Below are 25000 nucleotides of genomic sequence, written 5' to 3'. Positions count from 1 at the left end.
TGTGCACACTTCCCAACATTTACATCTACAGCTGTTAAGGGGGTACAGACACTGCCTAACGTCCAGGCGTCAATGGAAACTGCTTGATCAACACTTGAGTCCAAAGGTGTCAACGTGAACGTCACGCGATTCATTCTCTTTTGCTGTTCTTGAACTCCAAGTACCTTAATGTTCATAGTAGTGGGAGATCCTTGTGCAGACTTCATATTTAAGTCTTCAGCAATAGATTTCCTAAGAAATGTCTCTTGTGATCGACTATCCAGGAGGATACGAATTGGGCATTCCTTTTCTTTATATATCAATCTTGCACAAGCGGTTGGCAGCAAATTCTGTTTGTCTATACAAACAAACCCCGATACAATTTGAATGTCTCCATTTTCAATCGGCTTTTCTGAGGTGTGTAGAAGTTGGTGGTGTTTCCTTCCACATTCATCAACGGGACATCGCGGTGCCTTACAGGTCCTTGAATTATGAGATATGCTACCTGGTTGCAGACAATTAAAGGAAGTTGGAGCACCTTTGCGTCTTATTACCATTTGCCATCTTTCGTCAGGTGACTTGTTCTGATGGGCACTTAATAGTTTCATGGTTCTTCCCACAAAATCCACACCTCACTTTCTTGAAGTCGGAGGATCCGACTAGGGCTTGCGTGGAAGTATATCTTCGTCATCCGCGATCCTGGAAACTTTATCTCTACCAAATCGTTTTCTGGCTTTTGGTGAACTGCTCTTCGTGTCATCGTGAGCCTCTTTACTGAGCATGTGACCCTTCAGGAATTGAAAGAATCTCTTGATATTGATCTCTTTGCAAGGTTGTGCTCTAACGGCGCCCGGTCGCCTGAGGCGACTAACATTTGGCTCCGGGCGAGTGAAAAAAATTATGCGGTCGCCCGGCCGGGCACTCCGGCTTATTGTATTTCTTGCAGATAAGGCGGCTAAAAATTTAATGTGCTGGTGGTTACAGTTTACGAAACCTCTCAGAAAATGTTTCATCTTCGTACAAAACAATCGGTTCAAAGGCCGTTCCACATGATTTCACATGTAACATAATCCGTGACTTTGCACGTGACGGCCAGCGGCCGCGCGAATTTCGATTCGTTCTCAAAAAATAGCATTAATTAAATTTGGAACGTGGAGTTTGGAATTTCTTGGTTATTGTTTTAAAAAAAGAGTTGTTACTTCTGCTCTGACAGCGGTAAAGCGCGGCCAGCGAAGTGGTGCTATTTACTTCTGTATGAACCCGAGACTCGCAGTTTATGCAAATTTAATATTTTTACGATGTTTCGCGGCTGTGCCTGCCTGACTTAGGTTATGATTGTTTTTCCCCTGTATATGAAATAACGAAATAAAAAAGGGAAAGATATCATATTATTTGTTATTGTTTTAGAAAAAGAGCAATCCCGGCGTTGTCTTTGGTTTGTGACAAATCATTCCGTGCCCTAAACAAATAACGCTGTGACTGGCGCTTCAACCGAACAAAAAGCTCATTCCAATGAACATTTTATTGATTATGTAAGGAAAAAATACTTTAGTTCTGTCCTAGCGATGATTTTCGTCCAGATCAAGATGACTTGCTAAGAGAAAAAAATGCATATGATAGCTTTTGGCCGGGGTGGTTTCATTGTTTCACGGCAGTTTTCACAAAATCTCCACGGGAATCAAGCGGCATTGATTCACGTTTAGAAAATTTATTTTCAACCTAACTAACCAGTTAAAAGGTTTACCTCTATTAGACCCAAACCTTTTTAGATAAACCTGCCACAATCTTTACTTTTTCACTTTTAAACCTAAAAAAATATCGGTGGCATTGCCACTTTTCTTGTCTTTCTCAAGTATGGCATGAAAAATTTGATAAGTTGTGAGTTTTTCTTGCGCTAACGAGTTCTACGATCATCAGAGCAGTAGCAGCAATGTTTTTTTGAGGGAGAGATGGAGGAAGATCTTGCTGCGTTATTGATCTCAGATATTTAATTAAATAAATAAATAATTAATTCGGGCGACCAACCTGGAGAGCTGGGCACCCCAGCTGAAATGATTTGGAGCCCAAAGGGCTCCCCGAAATTTTCCTTAGAGCGCAGCCTTGCTTTGTCATCTTCATCATCGTCACATTTCGTGAGCTCAAACTCCCATTTCCCTTTTAGGTAGCGTGGTAGCTTCGTGTCAAAAATTGGAAGCAACACCATGGAGAAGCTGGGGTTGTCATCAGGCTTGCGACCAAGCGACTCCAAACTCCTCATTCGGTTTTGCAACGTATCATACAAATGTCTCAAATACTTCCCATCAGCTTTTACCTGAACATCCAAATTCAAAATGGACTTGACAATTTCGTTCACTAACAAACGCTTCCGCCCAAAACAACCTCGTAAGTCTTGCAACGCCTTTGGATAGTTATCGTTAGTGACCGCGTTACCCTCAATGCACTTATAGGCTCTGCCACTGAAACAGGATCTCAAATGAGTAAACTTCTTCACGTTACTAAGTCTTTTATGAGAGTCAACCGACGCTAGAAATGCATCGTAAACCCCTGACCATTCCAATGCATTTCCAGAAAACTTGGGCAACTGTAACAATGGCAGCTTAACACCTGTGATATTCTCAGAGTATTCATTTGAAGAATACTTCGCTCCCCTTTGGGCGATAAATTCTTCTGCCCTTCCAGAAATTCTTAGGAGTCCTGAATGAAATTCGTTCCAATCTTAGTTTCTTCAATCAATGAATCTTCTTCAACGTTCCCCAAAATTTCTTCAACAGAATGCAGACAATCAGTTTCTTATTTATTCAACCTCTTTAATTGACTTTCTATTCTAGAGGGAGCGGCCTCCATGTGAAGCAATTTTTCCAATTCGTCGCACGCTCCTTTTGCATTCTTCTCTAGGAAATTCAACTTTCGATTGTCTGCAACAAACTTTAAATCAGGGACAAAATGATCCGAACCTGTGTCAATTCTGGTGTCTCCATCAGATGGCTTGTTAAAGGTATGCACCATTCGTTCAGTAGACTCTTTAATGGATTCCGTTAAAGACACACAAAACTGCTTAAGCGATTCATCCATGTACTCCCTCATTTGAGAAACGACATTTTCCAATTTATTGGTCCTTTCTTCAATACAATACATACAATACAATACATACTTAATTGACCGCTCCCCATAGGGGCTTTTCAGGGCCAATGAAACAATCAACGAAACAACAACAACTGTTAAGAATCCCAACTGGTCGGAGGCAAACCAGTTGGCTATATACAAGTGCAGCTGGGAAGTTGAACCAGGGACTACCAGGAACAAATTGAACGACTGGTCAGAACGGGTCTTGAACCCGGGATCTCCGAATCTCAAGGCAAGCGCCCTAACCACTGGACCACACTACCTCCTGGTGCTGAAGGGAACAACATTTCTTTCTCGGTTGTCTGAGGACTTTTAGCCCCATGTCTTATTCGTGGCATTGGCACTGGAGACCCTAAAGACAATTTACGTAATATTCCATAAGTTGCTCTTTAAGGCTTGCTTTTGTTCCATCTTGCGATAGCCCAAACGTGAACAGAAAGTTTTCAAATCCTCCGTGGTTAGCTTGTTTACTAATGTCTCAGCCTCATCTAGATTCTGTGGAACAAGAAACGTTTCTCCTGTTGTAATCATATTCACTCCGTTGCTTGCCTTTCGTTGAGCAGCTGAACGCGACAACCAACCTTACTCTGCTACCAAAAAATGTACAGGCCCATTTTGAAACAGCAAAAAAGGTAAAGACTCGTTCAGCAAATACACATATTTTTTCTTCAGCACTTTCCTTCTCTTACAGTTGATGTTTTCGCCTACTTTACATCTTGTTAAATACTGTTTTGGAGCCCCTAGAGAGGCTTATTTACATGCCGAAACACCATTTCATAGTCTCTTGGGAGGCCTAATTATGCGCCCAGATGTGTCGATTACACGACGGCTTGTACAGGTACATAGAAGGTTGCCACTAATCGAAACTTTGATATCTAGGAAAGCCAATGAAGTTTCCGAAATTTCCCAGGGATATTTAAGAGCCAGATGAAAAGAATTGACGGAGGTTATAAATTGATCAAGGTGTTCGTGGAATTGGCCGCCTAGTCGTCTACCTGTCTCGTCAATGTATAATTTATTGCATAAAGTACAGGTTATGCAATGACATTTGCGGAGGTACATGTAACAGATCGCCTAGGTCCCGATATCTTGCTAGTGTTATGAATGAAAAGACAAGTTTTGCATCGTGAGCGTGCACATTTGAAAGTGCCGTGTTGCTCGTCTCGGGATCATTTTGGAGTAATTTAAAATTATTAAGAATGATACTTTTGACTTCGTGATTATGAGGATGGAAAGTGAGGGTGAATGGAATTCTGTCATTCTTATCTTTTTGTGACGAGAAGAGATACTTGGATTTTCTATGGGTGATACTTATTAATGCAGGGATATTTTTGCGCGGCTCAAAACTATGTGGAAAAAGCAGAACTTAGCAAGTGCTCTTGGTATCAAAAAAGAAAATGGAAGTAACCATGCATTTTTCAGAAATAATTAAGCTTCAATTTGGAAAAGAATGCCATACATAGCATTGTGCTTTAACGCTTTTTAGAAAATTAATGTTGTTGTCTAATGTGTGGTTACCCCCAATTTTCTTTTTGGATTTCAATAACACTTGTTAAGATCTGCTTTTCCTGCATATTCAGTAAACCGTGCAAAAATATCTTTGAAAGGTGGGAAGGAGAGGCAGCTCAGGCAATGGCAGATAGCAAAATACAAACTGAGCTACCAACAAACCATGTGACCTGAAGACCCGCCACACACTGGACCCCATCAGATGTGTGTGCTGAAAAGCTCACTTTCGAATTGTCCTTTCGCCCATCGCCAAGCAATACAATACATACTTAATTGACCACTCCTCGTAGGGGCTTTTCAGGGTCAATGAATCACAAACACGACAGAACAGAACATTCAACAACTGTTAAGAATCCCAACTGCCTCCAACTAGTTTCCCAGCCTATTGCGTTCCTGATTGGTCAATGACAAATGCGCAGATAGTTCTGTTTCATGCGATTATCCTATACTAAAGAGACTAAAACTGTCTGAGTGATAAAATCACAGCTGAGTCCAAGCAAGATAATAATTTCCTTTTTTTGCCGTAAAAGGATGCCAGAGGATTACCCAGCTGTGCCTCCACGAGACCCATTCTTTCAGGTAAATTACGAGAGAGTGAGTACTGACTGCACATATGAGGATTTTGCAACTTCAACCCTTTCTCTCTTAGGGGGTGCCCCGTGGAATGACGAGGAACATTGTCTGGCGTTAGACAAGAAACCTATAATTGGCCCTCCCGGGAGGCAAAGGGTGAAAGAGGACGCAGTTTTTTGAGTAGAAGTAGTCGTTTTTCTTTCATGCAACAAAGTGTTCAGCTTTGCAACACTACTTGCGATCATACGGTGCACGAGATGATGACTATGATTTAAAGAGCCATATCAGAGGCTGAAAAGTGATTGAAAAGTTACTTGTCTTGTTCGTTACAATTAAAATTTAGTTGAAACTGTCAATTCCGGCCTACAATTAATGCACCATTAGATGGTAGCGGCCGTACTGAAAAGAAAAAGAAAAGCTTGGAAAACGTTGAAAGATTCTCCTTCGTCGCAACCTCAGTCGTGAAGCGAACGGATAACCTCTTTTCTGACGTTAATTTATTGTGTGACTCTGAGATAAGGAGGGCGTTTCCCAGGACAGCGGTTTACTGAGTCTGGTATGTTGATCGAGCTTGCATTGGTAGTGAAGACCAGGCTTTAGTCGGCAGGCTCTGAATGCATATCTAACCTGAACCCTTTTTTTACTCACCAGTATACGCCCAAGAGCATGCGTCCTAGTGCCCCTACCCCGGTCGCTCACTTATCTGAAGTACCGTACAGTTCCACGCATGCGCCTGTTATTCTCACTAGCACTGGAACAGGTTACCAAAGGTAATTACTTCTATTTTTTGGTATACATTTCTTTTACATTCAGTTGCACTGAACCTTCAACCAAATGGCAATCCGGGTTAGGTAGGATAAAGCAACAAGGAAGAGCTGTCATACTCAGGTCTTGCAGAGATTCAAGTAAATGTTTAAATTGGGTACACGGAGGTATACTGATCAACCCCTTAAGCAATTCCTTGTAGGGATCACTCATTCAACGACTGATAAATTCCAAGATTTCACCAATTCCTGAAAAAAAAAAAACACTCGACCCGGTAGGGCGTAACTTTATTCGGCAGTGGCGATGTTCTTGCCCAGTATACACTAAAGCTTAAAGGAAGCTCAACTTTCAAGGAAAGTGAGAAATGTTTGCAAGATCTTTTAGCGTTTTTTTTTTTCAAACAAAAAAAAAATGTTTTAAAAGGTATAAATTTTGCACAAATAAACTGCTTAGTTTCTGACATCTATCGAACAACAAGTATAGTTCAGACAATCATGCCGTATAAATATGTTGATAGGAGCCCATTTTTATTTGCAAGAGGGAAACTGTTTTATCTTTAATTAACAAGTAAAAATGCTGCGCAAGTGAGTATACCATCTACTACATTAAACTGGATGAAGAGAATTTATGAAAGTTTTGACTGTCTTCTCGAATTCCCACACATACAAGGGAATGGTGCTTTTCTGGTGGGGTCTTGTTGGTTATTTTGTTAGTGATGAGCAAAGGACTATTCATTTCCTACCAAACAGAAACAAAATGCGTAATCGTAGTTCTTCTACGTCTACATCTACATGTCCCAGCACTTGGCAAAGTCCTTCTAACTTACAGCTTTCTCCTCAGTTATTTCAAGACCCTGAGTTTTGGTCCGGCCGGATACAAATTCATGACCTCCCACATGGCAGCCCAGTGCTCAACCAACTGAGCCACCGGTGCTCAATTCTTTTGGCCTTTGTAATGAGTGGTATATAGAACAACACTTATTTATTCAAATCTTGGTGTCGTTGAAACTCGTTAAATAGAGTGTTTTGACTCATGTGACCAGCAGCCATATTTGCCTACTAAAACAAAAGGAAGAATTTTCATAAAAATAGAATTCAATTCCCAAAAGAATATTTCACTGCTCCAACATGGCCGCTGTTTCTTTGTTTCACCCCTCCAACATGGCTGCCGTGACGTCATATGAAAACACTGTATTTACCACCACTTCATTGAATGATAATTATAATTGTTCATTATCTGGAATGACATTAACCGTTCACTTATGATTTGCTATTGGTTTCTTTAGTGGCCCAACAACAATTTCCCGTGCTGCCTATGCACGCCTGGCCAGTGCTGGATTTCCACCAATCGTTGATCGTCGAGGTAATCCTCCGCATGTCATCGATCCCAGAGAGGAATTGCCAATAAGTTTGGACAGTGAGGGAAAGGATCAACTGCTAGGCAATGAGATTATCATCCAGTTTCTTGCCCTCTCAAGGTTAGTGCTCAATTGATTAGTTAATGGGCCATTTCCGAGTAACTGTTTGTCTTGGTTTCAAAGTGATTCTTAGTGCTCAACAATTGTAAGGGAGATTTGTTTGATTTGCATAAAAAATACGCTACTCATTACCATTTGAATGGGTGTGCACCAGGACTCGCTTTGAAACTGAGGCATGCAGCAACTCAGAAATGATCTATTAATTACTAAATTTCGTCCCTGAGGCTTGAATTCACAAGACCTTATCGCTGTTTCAGCTGCCGTATTGGCAGATGGGGAAAGCCAAAGGAATTTTCAGTTTGTGTGGGCATTCCATGTAGAATAATTTTACGAACATATTTCCTCTGAGGAGTTTATGATTGAGAAGTGTAGAGACGTGACAGAGGATTAAACTAACATAGGATATTGCTCGTTAGCGTGTTAAATTTTACATACATCTTACTCTAATTTTTTCCTACTTTTCCTCGCAAGCTGATATTTCCTGAAAACATTGCAGACAAATTTTTGAAGAAAAAGGTACATGGCCAGGTAACATCTTGCGAAATTTAGTCCTTTAAAATTGACTAGTCGATCCTTTGTCATGTACTTTCAGTTGACAATGTAGTTCTTTTTACGTATTTTATTTTCCGAAAATTATTGGCCATCAGATGCCTTAATCTTTACAAAGACTCGAAAGTCCCTCTGCTTTGCTCAGTTTTAGCCGTCAATGTGCGGCTAAAGCATGATAAGGTTTCCTTTTTTCACATGCCCCTTATCCCACTTCTGTGTGGGGTCTGCATGCACAGAAGTCAGTCCCTTCTCACTCGCTTCTCCACTCTACACCTTAAAGTCCATTATCCTTGAGATCTCTCCTGATGTTACACATCCATCTCCCCCTTCTGTTTTGGTCTTAAAACGTGGTATGGTCTATATAAGCTTGAAAATTCAGGTCTTTGGTAACATGATGAGACTTTGGTCGATTTTGTAAAGGCCTTGCCTTGTTTGTCTGTTTTGTTTTGTGTTTTCTTGTAGGTGCTACAACAGAACGGCTTTTTTCTCTTTTCAATTTTACCGTTTTCCTCAAGTTACTACGGAAAGGTTTGTATTAGAAGTGTTGTAAGGACGGCAAAAACGCGTTTGAATTTGTGTACAATCTAGTTTTTATGGCTTAGTTCTCCCGACCCTTCTGTTGCTCAGTGAGTATAGCATCTGATTTAGTAATTTATAAGTCATTGGTACGAATCCTCTTAAAATTATGCCTTCCATTTTCTTCCTTATTTAAGGCAAAACATTTTAAGTGCCACCCTCTGCAGCAATAGGACATGATTGACAAAAACGTAAACAATAAAATGAATTACTCAGCAATAATTCATAACGTAATTCTTCGACTGAATGTAACCCGCACACCTCATTAGGATGGGTATTATCAAAATATGTAAAATCTTGGCAACACGAGAGGTCTCCCTATATTTCGTCGTTACTTGCTTATATCTCAAAAATTGAAAATTAGGCAAGAGGTAAACTTACCTTGCAGGATAATTGTAATTCTCCGAGTCCATATGGAGCAATTATGACGTCATTGTGTGATCCCTTATTGCGCATGCACAGCAGACCACTCTTCGAAGTTTATAGTTATGTAAATCAGATACCAGTATATAATACCACTGCTTGCCGGATTCATCCTCTTTCTTTGAGTGTAGACCAAACAAAAAGAAGTAATTTACATACTTTTGGCACAGTCTTCTGGGTGGAAAAGAGGGGGGGACCGACGTCACAATTGCTTTGTATGGACTCGGAGAATTAGAATTATCCTGCAAGGTAAGTTTACCTCTTGTCTAATTTTCAATTCTCCTCATCCCTACTCCACATTATGACGTCATTGTGCACAATTTGACAAAAGTGTATGACAAGGGAATTTATTTATAGAATTAGAATCATTTCAGCCATGGAGGATTCTGGTACCTGTCTCTCATAAAATTTAGAGAAGGTTTTCTCATTAGATCAATTGGCTTAACTTAATATTTCCTTAATAGAAGCCCCACTGAAAAAGGCCTTAGATGTGGCGGCTGACCTTGTACTATGAGCCTTGAAAATGTTGGTGTCAATACCAGATTTTCCCAAAACGGTTTTTATCCATCTGGCTAAAGAAGTGCTAGACACGCCCTTATGTGGCTTACAATAGGAAACAAAAAGCTGTTGGGTATTAACTCGAAGCTTCTCTGTCCTTGCAACATATTCGATTAGATGAGAACAAGGGCATAAAGCCCTGGCGTTTTTAATTTCTGGAATGATAACCTTAACAGAATTGCTTCCGGGTCTAGACGTTTTAAGTCTGTCCTTAATGACAAAAACTACTTTGCTATCCTCAACAGACATGCAATCAATACGGAAGGCCTGTAAAGTCTGGCTTCTTTGGGAGAGCAATGACCCTCAGTGTGGTGTCCCATCCCAGGCTACTAGCGTCCGATTCTATGGTATGAGTAAAGGAAGGCGTTCTAAACGACTTGCTGTTATAGGCTCTGATATTCTCAATAATCCAATCCAAATCCGAGCATGCATTGTCGGTAATGCTAACGAGCTCCTCATAAGATGCACCTGAACAAACATGAGTTGATTTGCATGCCTCCACAGATCGATAAAATAACTGTAAATACCGAACAGCCGGGAAAGTGGCAACGAGAAGCCCGGTTACCTAGGCTACCTGGCGAATGGAAGCTCAATTCAAATTACGCAAAGTAGTACACACATTAATTATTTTGGTGACCTTACTCATATTGCACAAGTCTATGTTAAAGCCTAGGTATGATATTTCCCTGGTAGGCTGTAAACAAGACTTTTCAGAAGAGCACAGAGAGCGAAACTTCTTGCTCAGCTCTGGTTTAAAGGGGCTAGGTCACGCAATTTTAGGCAACTTCAGCACTGATCAAATGGTCATAGAATTAACTAAAATATCAAAATAACTGTTCAAAACAATAGAAGAACTCTAACAAAACACAGGGAAGCCAAGAAGAGACATGGATGGACAAAACTGGAGAGGATTGAAATGGATTGAATTTGGGTAAATTTGAAAAACGTCGGCCCACCTTTTTTTGATATTAATTGATATTAGTCTATATCAAAATGTCATTTACACAGCTGGAAAATCATTCTCAGCTGTTATGTGGCGGTGATTTTGCAAATTAAAGACTCTTGCTCTGCCAATTTGACGTTAGAGCTCATAATTAACAAAATTAAAGAAAATTACCAAAAATAGCATGACCTAGCCCCTTTAAGAAATTCACGTCTCATTGACGCCTGGTAACTCTAAATTGGCTCCCAATTCTAACTCAGACTGCTAATTACTATTCTACAATAGAAAAATGGGGGTCACCCAGTTCATTTTTGAGATACAAGCAAGTAAAAGACGAGATATGGGTGTTTTGGGGGAGCTTTCATGTTTCCATGGTAACCTGTTACGTCACAATAGTGGGCTCGTTTTGTTAAGCAATAATTGTTGCTTCATATGGTACCATAACATTGCCGTTACGTAATACCATAGTTAATTGAGGGACTGGTTATGAAACCTTATAAAGCAACAACAATGTTGTCGCAATCGATATTGAATTTACCGTGACAGTGCACAAACTATTGTTATCGCTTTGCAAATTAGTTACGCATAATTTAATCGAAAGATATGATTGGTTATATTCTCGAAAGAAGGGTGCGTTTTGTGCACCGTCAAGGCCAAAAATACAGACAAAAACATGAAACAAAAAGGCTTGTAGAGTTTCATAACCATTTCCATGCATTAACTATGGTAATACAGTATAGTAGTTATAACCCTTCTAATAAGGTCACTTTAAGCGGTGAAACTGGTTCCAGTCACCTTAACACAGGCTATTTTCCTGTTGAAAGAAATACCGAATACAACGGGATCTTCTCTCTCTTGACTGCATGACTGTTTGAGGGTTTGATATCGGAATCACGTCAGTTCACGATGAAGCTATGATCTAAGTAGTGTGTCCCAAGTTATCACTAAGAAAAACGGTAGAAATGCTGAACTAATCACAGCTGTCAACAGATTGCAAAACAGCGATTTGTCCTGCACTGATACCGCTATTCGAACCTAAAGCATTCCTCATCAAGGTCAGATTCAACCTGGATTTGTTAGTGAGGAAACTAATCAATGCTATTCTCTATTTGCATAAGCTTAACTGAACTATTTAGCCTTTGCAACAAACAAGGCAAAAGTTAGCCTACGGTGGAGGCACATTGTCTCTTCGTCCTTTTGAAGTTTCTGGCCACCTTCTTAAATATTTGAAGCAGAGGAAAGCTGGGTCGAGAAAGATAGATATCAAAGGGGGTTCGAGCATTGACAACGGCAATGGGCAAGATAACAATTGGTTTAATGCGCAAACAAATACTCATGCTTCACGTGCATCATGCATGGTAGCACATTTCTCCATACCCCAAAATGAACAACGTGCAATACATTTACCGGTATTTCAAGAGGGCTTTTACCAATCCAGTTATATAACAATCTGCCAACATTACGCAACTTGAGTGAGATAAAAGAGTCTTGAAATAATCCAGTTATTGTAGTTCTCGATCAAGAACAGGAGAGACGTCGGTTATATACACATGCGTTTATTGGCGAAGCGAAGCGAAGCAACAAACATTTCAAAACTAACATACACAATGAATAATCAATCTTATATCTGCTTGACATGCAGTGGCCTGGGCACTACAAATAGTTTCACTGCAGGCAAGAACCAGAAACTAAGCGATATCACGACATCCCCCCTTTTCCAGGGTAAAAACGACAACTAGAAGATGGTTACTAATCTAGAATAAGATACGCATTGCATGCTCATAAGTTCAGTCTCCCTGGAACTTTAACCCTCCTGCTGGATCTATGGAGCAGGGCAGGAGTAGGGTCCACAGTTGAGCTAAGAGACACAGATTCTGGCTCAGCAGAAGAACAGGCAGCACTTCCAGGGGAAACAGAATCACTGCTTGATCCACATTCTTTATGATCAGCAGCTTGTAAAGTAGAGTCAGCAATAGGAACATCCTCAGGGACCACACTTTGAGAGAACTGAAAAGACTCTTCAGTCCTACGGAGATGGCGATGGTTTCTTCGGAGTACTCCACCTTTCACAGTGGCTACCAGGTAAGTGCGTGGGGTATCTGGAATGCGCTGGACAACACCTGGCTCCCATACATTGCTAGACGGATTAACAATGCAAACGCGGTCTTCTGGGAAGAGTGGACAGAGTGGCTGTCTGGCTGTTTTGTCGTTTTGCTTCTTCTGCTTATCTTGTCTGACTTGTAGCCTAGCATTGGTGTCTCCATTTTCAGAGACTGATGGCTTCGAGACAGCTGGCAGATTTGTTTGATACACTCGGCCATTCAGGAGTTCTGCAGGTGATGGCAGGTCATGACTGAGTGGGGTGCTACGAAGACAAAACATTGCCATATGAGGATCCTGGCCAGACTCCTTACACTTTTGTAGAAGATCTTTCACTGTCTGCGCTGTCCTCTCAATTAGACCATTGGACTGAGGGTAGAGCGGGCTTGACGTGACATGCGAGAACTGATAACTATGGCTGAACTCATGGAAGGCAACAATGTGTACTGGGGACCGTTATCTGTAACAAGTTTGCTAGGGATCCCATGCTCTTCGAAGATAGACTTAAGGTGAGCAATGACTGTTGATGACTGGGTGTTAGTAAGCTTCTTGACCACAGGAAACTTACTGTAATAGTCAGTTACTAATAGGCAGTAGGTATTGTTCCAGAAGAAAAGATCAGAGCATAAAGTATGCCAAGCCTTCCAGGGCACATCATGAGGCAACAGGGGTTCCTTAGCGTTTAACGTCTGGTGGCTTTGACATGGGGGGCAACCCTTAACCAGCTCATCAATGTCCTTGTTGATGTTTGCCCAGAACACTGACCCCTTCGCTCTGAGCTCACATTTCTCAGCTCCCTGATGGGCATAATGTAGTTGCTGCATGACATTGGGCTGTAGTGACTTAGGAATAACGATGCGTGTGCCTTTAAGGATCAAACCATCAGCTACAGTCAGCTCGTTACAATAATTCCAGTAAACATGAAGATGGACAGGACAATCAGATCTCCTCTCAGGCCATCTACCCATGATGACTTCCCGCAAAGCTGACGGGGTAGGATCCTTGGCAGTTTCTTCCTGTATCTGACTCACCCTTGTTGGGCTTGCGTTAAGATTTTGGCAGATCTTGTGCACAGACACATCTAGGCCTTGTACAGCTTCATTGTGACAGGAACTGATCCTTGAAAGAGCATCAGCAACGGGTATGTCCTTTTCAGGGATGTACTTAATTTGTGCATCATACTTCTGTATATGCAGCATCATCCTGCCGATGCGGGGAGGTGCGCTTGCCAGGTACTTTTTGAAGATAGCCGCAAGAGGTTTGTGGTCGGATTCTACCACAACAGGCCTGACATAAGCATGATGAAATTTTTCCAGGCCAAAAAGAACTGCTAGCATCTCCCTCTCAATATTGGAGTAACGACTCCAAATTTGCTTACAAACTCCACTAGCTTGAAGGAGAACTGCACCTAAACCCCTCTGTGAGAGGCATCCACCTGAATCGTCAAGGGCTGGGCGCTGTCGAAGTACTGCAATGGTGTAGGAGCTGTGATCAACTGTTTGATCCGGTCCACAGCAGACTGATGTTCTGGACCCCAGATAAATTCACTTGTCTTCTTTTTTAGACCCCAAAGGTCAGCTGCTGCGGTTGCCAGGTTGGGAATAAAGCGGCTCAGGAACTGGACCATTCCAAGAAACGACTGCAAGTCTGCAAGGCTGGACGATGGATCCATGGACAGTATAGAGTCAATCTTCCATGGGTCAGGCTGAAGACCGTCAGCACCAACAATATGACCAAAAAAGGGAATGCAGGTGCACCTGAACTTGCATTTATCCAAGTTGAAGCGTAGGCCAGTCTCCCGGGCACGTCGGAGAACAGCATGAAGGTTTTCATCATGGTCACTAAAGTCACTGTTGTAGCCATACACAACAATGTCATCTGCAATTACAGTTACACCTGCTAAATCACCGAAAGTTTCATCAACCCTCCTTTGGAAAGCATCTTGTGCACAAATTAGACCGAAGGGTAATCACAAAAGTCTATACCTTCCAAACGGCGAATTAAAGGTGGTATAGAGTGAAGTTTCCTGGTCTAGCCTAGTGTTCCAATACCCACTGCGTGCACATAGGATTGAGAAACATTTTGCACCATTAAGCTTCGGGAGGACATCTTCAAGCACAGGTGTGAAGTAATATGGCCTCTTGATGGCTTGGTTGAGGTCCTCAGAATCCAGGCAAAGACGCAATACACCAGTGCTCTTGGTGACACAGACAAGGGAATTAACCCAATCAGTTGGCTCAATAACTTTCACCAAGATTCCCTGGTCAACTAACGAATCCAACTCTTTTTTCAAGGGTTCCTTCAGGGCTTCCGGAATTCTGCGCGGAGGATGCACGACCGGGGGTACAGTAGGATCAGCTGTGATATGAAATTCACCTTGAAAACATCCAATGCCTTGAAAACAATCGCCATACTTCCTGAGCAGTTCATCCTTGGCATCTGGGTCTGGATCACAAATAGGTTGGGGCGGCGGGCTTGGCTTTGAGGCTTTCTGAGTTGTAAGAATAACTAGGTTCAGATCCGTACAAGTCAAGAGGCCTAAAATGGTTGGACCATCCACATCCACAACATGAAAAGGGTATGGCTTACAGGAGCCTTGATAAGCCAGTTTGAGTACACAGGTGCCATAGTGATCAACAGGGTGTCCACCAAACGCAGATATAACTGTGCTGGATGGTGATAAATTAGTAGGAATACCATTATCATTACATGGTGACTCTGGAAAAAGTAGCTTGTAGGTACTTAATGAAATAACGTTCCCCTCAGCGCCAGTGTCAACTTTGCATAAGAGCGGTTTCATGCACTGATCAGACTCCGCTTCCACCTCTAGGAAAGCTTGGGTGTCATCTTTCGTGACCTGGTTGATGGATAAGGTAAAAAATACAGCTGCTCTGGAAATGATACATCAGGGCTGTCTTCAATTTCATCATGAGCTTCAAGGCTATGAAGATGTTTCTCTGCACTCGGTTTTTCCTTAGGTGCCTTAGAATGCCTTTGGCGATCACCACTTGAACGTTGTTGCCTTTTGCTAAACTTTGATGCCCGACAGACTTTTCTCCAATGATTCTCTCACCACAAATTGATCCATAAGCTGGGCATAAAGATCGTTGAGATATATTGTGCTCCATGCCACAACATCCACATACACGAACGATGGGGCCGCGAGGCTTACTGGGAGAATTTCCTGCTTTTGAAGAAGCCTGACCATGGTTTTGTGCATCAACACGAGTAGAAACATCGCTGGACATTCCTTTAACTTGTTTACTGGTAACTTCTTCGGTTCTGGCAATGTGCAGTGCCGTATCAAGGGTACGGGTAGCGTCCTTTTCGAGGAGCTTCGTTTGCGTACGCTTGGAATTGGATCCAAAGATAAGGGCATCAATAATATGCTCATCTGGATTCGTAAAATGACATTCTTCCACAAGAATTCGAGTTTTCTTAACAAGTGCATCGACTGACTCATCGGGTTCTTGTCTCATGGTTCTGAGCTTGTACCTTGCGAGTCGAAAGTTGCTCCTGGGAGAAAGGTAATTCTCGAAGTGCATCCAGTAGGCGCTAAGTTTCTTCTTGTCAGTGACGCTCAAATTCCACGTGGAGACTAATTCAATGCCATCATCACCCGACCAGATAAGCAGATAGCTTACTTGTTCTTCCTCTGACTTTTCTTTCAGCGGGCCGGAGAAGTACAGTTCACATCGAGCTTTAAACTTCTTGAATGCTTGTGGAGCATTGGGCGAATGCCAATCCATGGTTGGAATCGGTAAGCCAGCGAGTTCCGCCATCTTGGTTTCGATGAGCGTGCAAAATACTTTTTGATACCAACCTCGTTCGCTAGGAATACGCCGGAGGTAGAACATCCGATTCAGTAACACTGCTCCACCACTTCTGACACCATATTGTACTTCTCGATCAAGAACAGGAGACGTCGGTTATATACACATGCGTTTATTGGCGAAGCGAAGCGAAGCGAAGCAACAAACAGTTCAAAACTAACATACACGATGAATAATCAAGCTTATATCTGCTTGACATGCAGTGGCCTGGGCACTACAAATAGTCTCACCTCAGGCCAGAACCGGAAACTGAGCGATATCACAACAACAGTGGAAGGCAAAAGTTTGATTTGACGTTTTCGCTGTTGTAGCTTTGATCGTTGCTTAACTCCCTGAATGAGTTGCTTACATTGCAAGCCACGCGAGATGCGGTTGCTGCAACATTAACTGAACTCGCACGTTTTCGATTCTATTTAATCAAAATTCACTATAAAGAAAAATACGAATTGGCTCATTGAGCAGTTTTCAATTGAGTGTCGTAAAACAAATACCAAAGTAATTTTGTTGGTTCTCTTCTCTGCTCCGAGAGGTTTTTCTCCAGTTACTCCGATTTTCCCCTCTCCACAAAAACCAATATTTGATTTAAATTGACTTGATTCGAGTTAATTTCGTTAGTGTCCCCAATTAGTTCTCTTCTGCTAAATCTATTGACACTTAAACAAAGTTGTTATTATTGTTGTTGTTGTTGTTGTTGTTATTATTATTATTATTATTACAAACAGCACAATGAACGAATCCGAATTCGTAAGCAATTCCACGTAACTTGCTCAAAGCGCGGAAAAAATCGCTCGTGCGAGTCGCGATTGGTTTTGGTTTTGGCTTTCCTTATCATTGGTCGATAAACTGGTATGAGATGTTTAAACCAGTCACTAAGCCTAGCAATTTCCCATTGTTACTTTCAACAGTCATTTGAAAAGTGCTCTATGACCAAAGCAGGCGAATTAAAGAACCAGGGCACAGTTGTTCAAAAGCCAATTAACACTAATCCGAGATTAAATACAAACCCAGGCTTCAATGTTGCCCGTCAAAAAGCCTTAAAGTGCAAGTGTATTTCGTAAATATTTAAATAAGCTGAGTTTTACCGGCTGTCAATGCAATAGTTGCATTTAAAAGTTTTAACTGAACGTTTCTTATAATCTTGTATATATGTCTGTTTTATAGTATGTAACTTATTCATTCTAGCTATTAGATGTCAAGCACTTCTATCGTAAGGCTCTGGTTCGCCCTGTGTTATTTCACTTAACATGAATTATCTAATCTTATTTTCTTACGTAAACTCAAATAATTTCCGTTCCTGTTGTAACTCTCCCTATCCAAAGCAAACATATGTTACCATTGTTACCCAGAATTTCGCTTTTTCTTTTGCGTGCAAGCGACGTTTACAAACTTAGCAGAACTAGCAGTAATTTGGAGCCACGACCGTGATGTGAGCGGGATGGGTCTCTTCTCGATTTTACTTCACAACCTGCTTTGCATTCCTGTTTTAACTTCGCATTGCAAAACAGTTTGTGACGTAAAATCGAGAATAGACTCATGCCTGTCACATCAGGTAAAGGTAAAGGTACATCTTATTTAACGTCGGAAGTTCCTTTACTCTCTAGAAAGTATTCTCCCAGAAAGCCGACGGTGCGCTCATTTTACCCCCCTGTTTCCATCAGTGCTCCGTTTTAAGGGTATTTAAAGCTACTTAGGCTACACTGAAAGGAAAGAAGTCGAAACAAGGATGTGAGATCCGGGAATTGAACTCGGGACCTTATGCACCGAGGTCGCGCACTAACCGACTCTGCCACCCTTGCTCCTTTCGTCACGGTCGTGGGTCCAAATTACTGCCAGTTCTGCCAAGTTTACGTGGCTTGCACGGAAAAGAAAAAGCCGGAAATTCTGGGTAACAATGGCAATATATGGATAATGTCTGTTTTGGATGTGGAGATTTATATTTTAGAAGAAAATTATTTGTAATTCTATGCTGAATGAACATTTTGGAGACGAAAAATCTTGTAGAAATGTTTCCGATCAGAAAATAGACAAGTAATGTTTAAAACACGAGCAGCAGTGTTTTTTTGGGGTTTAAGAACACGAGGCGTAGACGAGTGTTTTTAGACCCGATAAAACACGTGCTGTGAGTTTTTCAACAACTTCAAAAACATTCCACAAAAAGCGTGTACCTCTGGACTCAGAACAATGATTCAAATTGTGGGAGAATATTACCATACCAGAAAAACAAGCTATGCCTTATTAGTATTCTTTATATAAAGAATACTAACGAGGAGTGTTTTACGAGGATATAAAGCTCATACACATGACGTTTTATCGATCTTTTGATAGGCTGTTAGGCTCATTAATTATTAATGATGTCCATAACAATCGCTCAGTAAAAATGACTAGTATTTACCAAACATAACTAATCGATGACATCAATGACATCAATGAAATCAATGAGTAATCAATAGGTAATAGATAGGTAATCAGTTGATTAGTCATTGATTATCGCCGATGATCAATGAGTAATGAATGACTAATCGATAGGCCACAAAACTTTTGGTCATCGATTAGTCATCAATTGCATCGATTAGTCATTGATTGCATTGATCAGTCATTGATTTCATCCATTACTCATCGATATCATCTCGTGGCTGCAAATGTATTTGGCGAAAAAAACAAAATTAAAACAACTTAAATGTAAACATATGTTTCCATGTTTAGTTTTTTCAGCTTAATTAAATACAAGTAGTAGATGTAGTACATAACCACGTAGTCGATTCTTGTCGGCGTACTTGTTAGTTTCATTTTCAGACTGGTTGGTTACTGTTCAGTTGTTTTGTTATTAAATAAAGAGTTGGGTGAAGTGAAATATTGCACAATTGAGAATCATCTGTATTTGTGATTACCACTTTGCGTCTCGACATCGTCAACTGGAACTTCAGATACAAGTAAGGAAAAATGCGTCTAACACAGAAGAAAGCAAGAAAAGTGTCTTTCATGCGCAGTATAATAGTCGCTGAGTAATCGCTGGGTCATAGATGAGTAATCAATTACATCAATGAGCAATCGACGTAATCGATGAGCAATCGATAGGCCACAAAATTTTTGGGCTTTGATTAATCATCGATTACTCATTGACCATCGCCAATAATCAATGACTAATCAACTGATTACTCATTGATTACTCATTCATTACCAATTGATATCATTGATCATAGATTAGTTATGTTTGGTATTTATAAGGCAAAAAATTCTTTGAAAAGAAAAAACCGAACGTTTTCGGCGTCAAGCCATCTTCAGGGTCACCCTGAAGATGGTTTAACGCCGAAAACGTTCGGGTTTTTTTTTTACTTATTTTTAGTCTTGTAAATACTAGTCAATTATTAATCGGTTTTGAAGGTTAGTTTAATGAGACTGAACATATGTTCTCAGGGCACCAAGACGCAACGTTTTTCTTAATTTTACAGATTGTATCTGAAGGACCTTGCCAGTCAGTCACAGGGCATACCCTGTGTGCTGCAAAAGTTGAATAAAGACGGATCTCTATCAGAAGAACCACCCGGGCTTACGGTAATATTCAGGCTCCGGTTATTCAAAGGGTGCCATTAAAAGCAAGGTGACACACACTAACACCAACCCGGTGTGGCCAACACATCACGCATGCGCACAACCATTTCACCCGGTCAATTAGCAGCCATGGACAGCTGTTTTGGCCTTTTGGGCCTCATCAGCATGGCGTAGCTAACATACCAGGCGGGTGTGTTTAGCACCCCTTTAAGTGGCAGCTTCACACTTGCTTTTGAAGGCTAATTCATAGGATATTGCCATCCACTCTTTGACTGACAACTGAGGCCAGTTCTCTTTATGAGTCCAGGAGGGTTCTTTACTGAGGTGCATAACGAGTCATGATGATCACTATGCAGAAAAATAACGTTTCCAAGTTTGCATGCTATTGCTGTTAGACCATAAGATTAGAGAGCTTAAGCACGCAACGTTTTTTAGACGAGGATGGCAACCGGAAGTGAGCTGTTTTCCTTTTTAATGTGTGTTCACACAACCACATTTATATTGCAGAGTATCGCTTCAACACTAGAGTTGATTTGTTTAAAAATCTGGGAAACACTTCTGTTCTGGCATGTGAAATGTTCACTTCCAGTTGACTTCCGCGTCTCGAAAACGTGGTGTTCTTTTAGGGAGCTTTAAAGCTCCCTAATGTCAGTTTTGTGCAATAGACCATCGCACTTGGAATTTCCTTTGAACCGTTTCACTTGCTGTTTGTCCCTAGGAAGGACTGGAACGACTCAGGATTTACTGAGAACTTACTATTTTCCCATTTAAGGGGAGTAGGGTTGGCAAAGTGGTGACGGCTTTGTCTCTCTTCCTCCCTCCTAAGTTTTCCAGGTTCAAATCTGTCATGTCAGATTCGTTCTCTATTACTCTTCGACAGGTGTTTTTTCTGGGTACCTCAGTTTTCCCCCTGCACTGAATTCACTTGATTTATCTTGAGAGCCATTCTCTGTATAACTAAACACTATTAAAGGATTCTATCGTTTGGGAATAGGCTAGTTTCGAATTGGGCAGCAACAAAAGAACTGAGTCGAGGTTTTATTTGCATTTTCGTTTGTTTTGTACAAAACAAAATGCTAATTATTCCCCTGAACCGCAACTCTGTTCTTTTGTTTCTACACAATTCGAAACTAGCTTATTGCGTGGTCTTTTTCTTCAGAGTGGCAATTTTCCCCCATTACACTTAGTCCTTAGTCCTATATTCGTCTCTTTTCAAAGGAAAACCTCATACGTTTCCTACTGACATTTTTACCAAGAAGATATAGATTAGCCATATGCATAGTTAATATATGGAAATGGTTATGAAACTTCACAAGTTTCTTGGTTTTTATGTTTTTGTTTACTGTTTTGGCCCTGGCCATGCACAAACCATACCCTTTTTCTAAAAGACAGACTATGGTGAGCAAGGGTGAAATGTGGGTATTTGACTCGAGCTGCATCACGCAGCCACAGAGTCAAATAGCGACCCACATTTCACCCTTGCTCACCATTCTCACCATAGAGTCTCCAGTAGCTCAGTTGTTAGAGCATCCGTACTAGATCACGGAGGGTCGTGGGTTCGAATCCCATCTGGGGCTCGGATTTTTCCGAGTTCCCAGTGGGTTCAATTGTAACACCTTTCATTTAATACGTGTTAAAACATTCTCTAACATTCGCTCACTTTGGTGGTTGGTTGGCCGCATCGTTCAATGATGCTCTCAATGTGACTGCGCGATGCAGTTATGAGCTAGCTGTCAGTCGATATTTGACTCTGTGGCTGCGTGATGCAGCTGGAGTCAAATACCCACATTTCACCCTTGCTCACCATAGAGTCTCCAGTAGCTCAGTAGGTAGAGCATCCGTACTAGATCACGGAGGGTCGTGGGTTCGAATCCCATCTGGGGCTCGGATTTTTCCGAGTTCCCAGTGGGTTCAATTGTAACACCTTTCATGTAATATGTGTTAAAACATTCTCTCACATTCGCTCACTTTGGTGGTTGGTTGGCCGCATCGTTCAATGATGCTCTCAATGTGACTGCGCGATGCAGTTATGAGCTATGCTGTCAGTCGATATTTGACTCTGTGGCTGCGTGATGCAGCTCGAGTCAAATACCCACATTTCACCCTTGCTCACCATAGAGTCTCCAGTAGCTCAGTGGTTAGAGCATCCGTACTAGATCACGGAGGGTCGTGGGTTCGAATCCCATCTGGGGCTCGGATTTTTCCGAGTTCCCAGTGGGTTCAATTGTAACACCTTTCATTTAATATGTGTTAAAACATTCTCTCACAAGCCTCATTTTAGAGCAAGAATTTTTTTCAATTCACTGTATGGTATCGAGACTTGGTGGGCTAATTTGCACTTGAACAGAAGAATTATAAACTGACCGCCATTTATGAATAAGGTCTATAGAATAGCATATTTTCAAACTGGTTTTTCGGATTTAACTTCCTATTTTTTTTCTTTTTTTCGCTTAAAAGAATTCCAGTTTTGTTATTTATTTCTCCCTTTATTCCTTCTTGACACCCTTTATTTTCTTACAAGCGGCGGAGAGATCTTTTGAGGTAGCTTTTTTTCGTGGGAAAACCGACCTGACAGTGAATTGCGATACGTCTTTTCTTTGTTGGCCTCACACGCAAGGGCGGCTATTTATGTGTAGATTACCCATTAACAGAGTGAGAGAGGCGGGATAGAGTTGACAGGTCTTGTTTTGTATTCTTTTAGTTGCGCTATATGTTGGACCCATCGTATTTGCAGCCGGGCGAGTACCATGTGTTTGTTCAGTATCTTCTGGGCCAGGCACTACACATTGATGTTTGGGATGGTGATTCGCTTCTCCTTATTGGTTCCACTACGCTCCAACTAAAGGTAACTTGGAAGCGGATGAGCGGAAACTCAAAGCGAGCAATGTCTCGGCGTTCTAGAAGGCAAATGAATGTTAAACATGTTGGATTGTTGATAAGTCGTTATTTCATCAGGCCATAGCTTTGATGTCGCGATTTGCACGGAGTGTCTGGACAAAAATTCCTTTGCGGCTGCCGCATATCTCAGTCTGCAATCACTCAAACCATCAATAAATCAATCAACTTTATTCGTGTGCTAGTCTTTTCTAGCCGAGGAAAACGCCCTCTACTAATTGGGGACACTTCATAAGGGTAATGTTATAAAAAGCGTATAAACTCACAGTTACTGCATTAACTAATTGCGGAGTGTAAAATGCGTGCTTACACGCCAAAAAAAAAAGTAACTGAGATTATGAATTTACAGAATACAACAACCGTGACAACAACAATAACTATGCATCCTAGCAATTATTTACCTCATTTTTGCTTCAGCATTTGATACGTCAGGGTCGTGAGGCTGTAGTTGTGGCTCATGAGCTGGATGTGGTATCATCCGAGTATTCCGAAGAATCTCCTGCTCTCGCTGGGGATATGGTAATGACAACCAATACTGTATTTTATTGTTTTATCCTTTGGAAAATCAGTTAAATGAACTATTGCAAAACCCAAACCAATTTAAGTAGTTCCTTTGACCAACAAGGCGAAAAAAATCCAATAAACCAATGAGAACAAAATGCAATCTCGTTCCCAGAGCCCACGTATCTTTTGGTCAGCTCCAAGACACGGAACTCTGGAATAATCGATTTCCGGAACTCCAAGATTTTAGGAGTTCCGGTTTCACCGAAAAGTGAAATGGAGCGGTCATGAGAACTCAATTGATTGAACAGCAGCGACAAATCTTCGTGTTTGCAAGTTTAGTCCGAGATTTTTGCGCAACATTCGCAAATTACAAGGTAGTTTACACTCGGTAGTTTACGTATGAGCAGTTTGATAAATCAATTAGCCAATCAACGCAGTTCTGGAAATTGATTATTCAGAGCTCCGTGTATTGGCGCTGACCAAAATACACGTGGGCTCTGGAGACGAGATTGAACAAAATGTGTGTAGCCAGCGGAGAGCGCGGGAAAACACTGCTATGCAAGTCTTTGTTGGTTCTAGTCTTGTTTTTCTGATTGATCGTGAAGGTATGGACACTCACATGGCCAATCACAAAGCCTGAAAATGCAAATCAAAGCTATCGTTAAAAATCCTCCTCTGAAAAACGATCAGAGTTACGTGTATCTTCAAGCAGTGCATGTGTTGTTTACTGCGGTAGTTCTCCTTTCGGGGCATTTCATAAGCTCAATTTCAAAGCCAACTACTTAAGGCCCGGTCGCACTGGCGTATTTTTCAAAAAAAGGGTCAACCGCAAAGCTTGGACAAGTTCAACCGATGCGCGGGAACCTTAACAAATTTTTGTCAAACGCTACTAAACTTCAGAGGAGCCGCTGTCGTGCCTCTGGGTAGGCCAATTTTTTTTGTCAGGATACGGAACAAAAAAATTGGGTTTGCCTTTTTCTTGGAAACTGGAAGTCGTGACAATTCTTTTGTAACCATGCGACCCGGCCCTAACTGCCTTTTGGCTTCTGTCATTCTTATTGAAAATTAAGAGTATGGAATAAGGTGCCCACACACCCTCTTTTTTTTGACTGATATCTCGGTGTCGATTGCTCCATAACCCTCAGTTTGAGAATCGCTAACTTACGTCCTGTCATTGGTACTATATGATGAACCCGATTTGCGCCATCTTTAGGATGGTTTCGTCTCGATTCTCGGTATCTTTCGTGTTTTCTTCGGATGTGCGATTGATGGCAGGCAAAACGCAGTTTTGGCGGTTGTTGCTTGAAGATGTGATTCTTCAGAATTGTCAAAAGCGGAACAAGGCTTTTTTTTGTTCACTTATGGGTTTTGCTTGTTTTCTTATCCTACAGGTTCACACTGGAAGCGTTCGGCCATTGGGTATCAAAGCGGCCGTGGAAGGCAAGTTGCACCTTCGCGTTGCCAACATTGGACACCTTATGGAGGGAACAAATCGCAAAATCGGTCAGTAGTATCTTTATATTTGGATCTTTCATGTCATCTTTCATGCGGGATTGGGAAGGGGGCATGGCTGAAAAAATAAGGAGCTTAAGAAATGAGGAAAGAAGCGCCAACGACAACAACATCTTGAAACAATCATTTGAG

The 25000-nt window shown here is 41.4% G+C and overlaps 1 protein-coding gene across 1 annotated transcript in view; it reads left to right on the top strand.

Moving 5' to 3' along the window:
- LOC137997552 (nephrocystin-4-like) overlaps positions 1-25000 on the top strand; it is a 96493-nt gene that overhangs the window by 37499 nt on the left and 33994 nt on the right. Inside the window, exons 14-21 of the mRNA XM_068843610.1 lie at positions 5142-5190; positions 5836-5954; positions 7235-7426; positions 8438-8503; positions 19858-19960; positions 22659-22802; positions 23270-23371; positions 24748-24859. Of these exons, the coding sequence (XP_068699711.1) occupies positions 5142-5190; positions 5836-5954; positions 7235-7426; positions 8438-8503; positions 19858-19960; positions 22659-22802; positions 23270-23371; positions 24748-24859 (887 nt within the window). The remainder of the gene's footprint in view (positions 1-5141; positions 5191-5835; positions 5955-7234; positions 7427-8437; positions 8504-19857; positions 19961-22658; positions 22803-23269; positions 23372-24747; positions 24860-25000) is intronic.

Source organism: Montipora foliosa, chromosome 3, assembly GCF_036669935.1.
Source record: "Montipora foliosa isolate CH-2021 chromosome 3, ASM3666993v2, whole genome shotgun sequence".
Classification (NCBI taxonomy): Eukaryota; Metazoa; Cnidaria; class Anthozoa; order Scleractinia; family Acroporidae; genus Montipora; species Montipora foliosa.
This window is presented reverse-complemented; position numbering and strand designations above follow the sequence as displayed.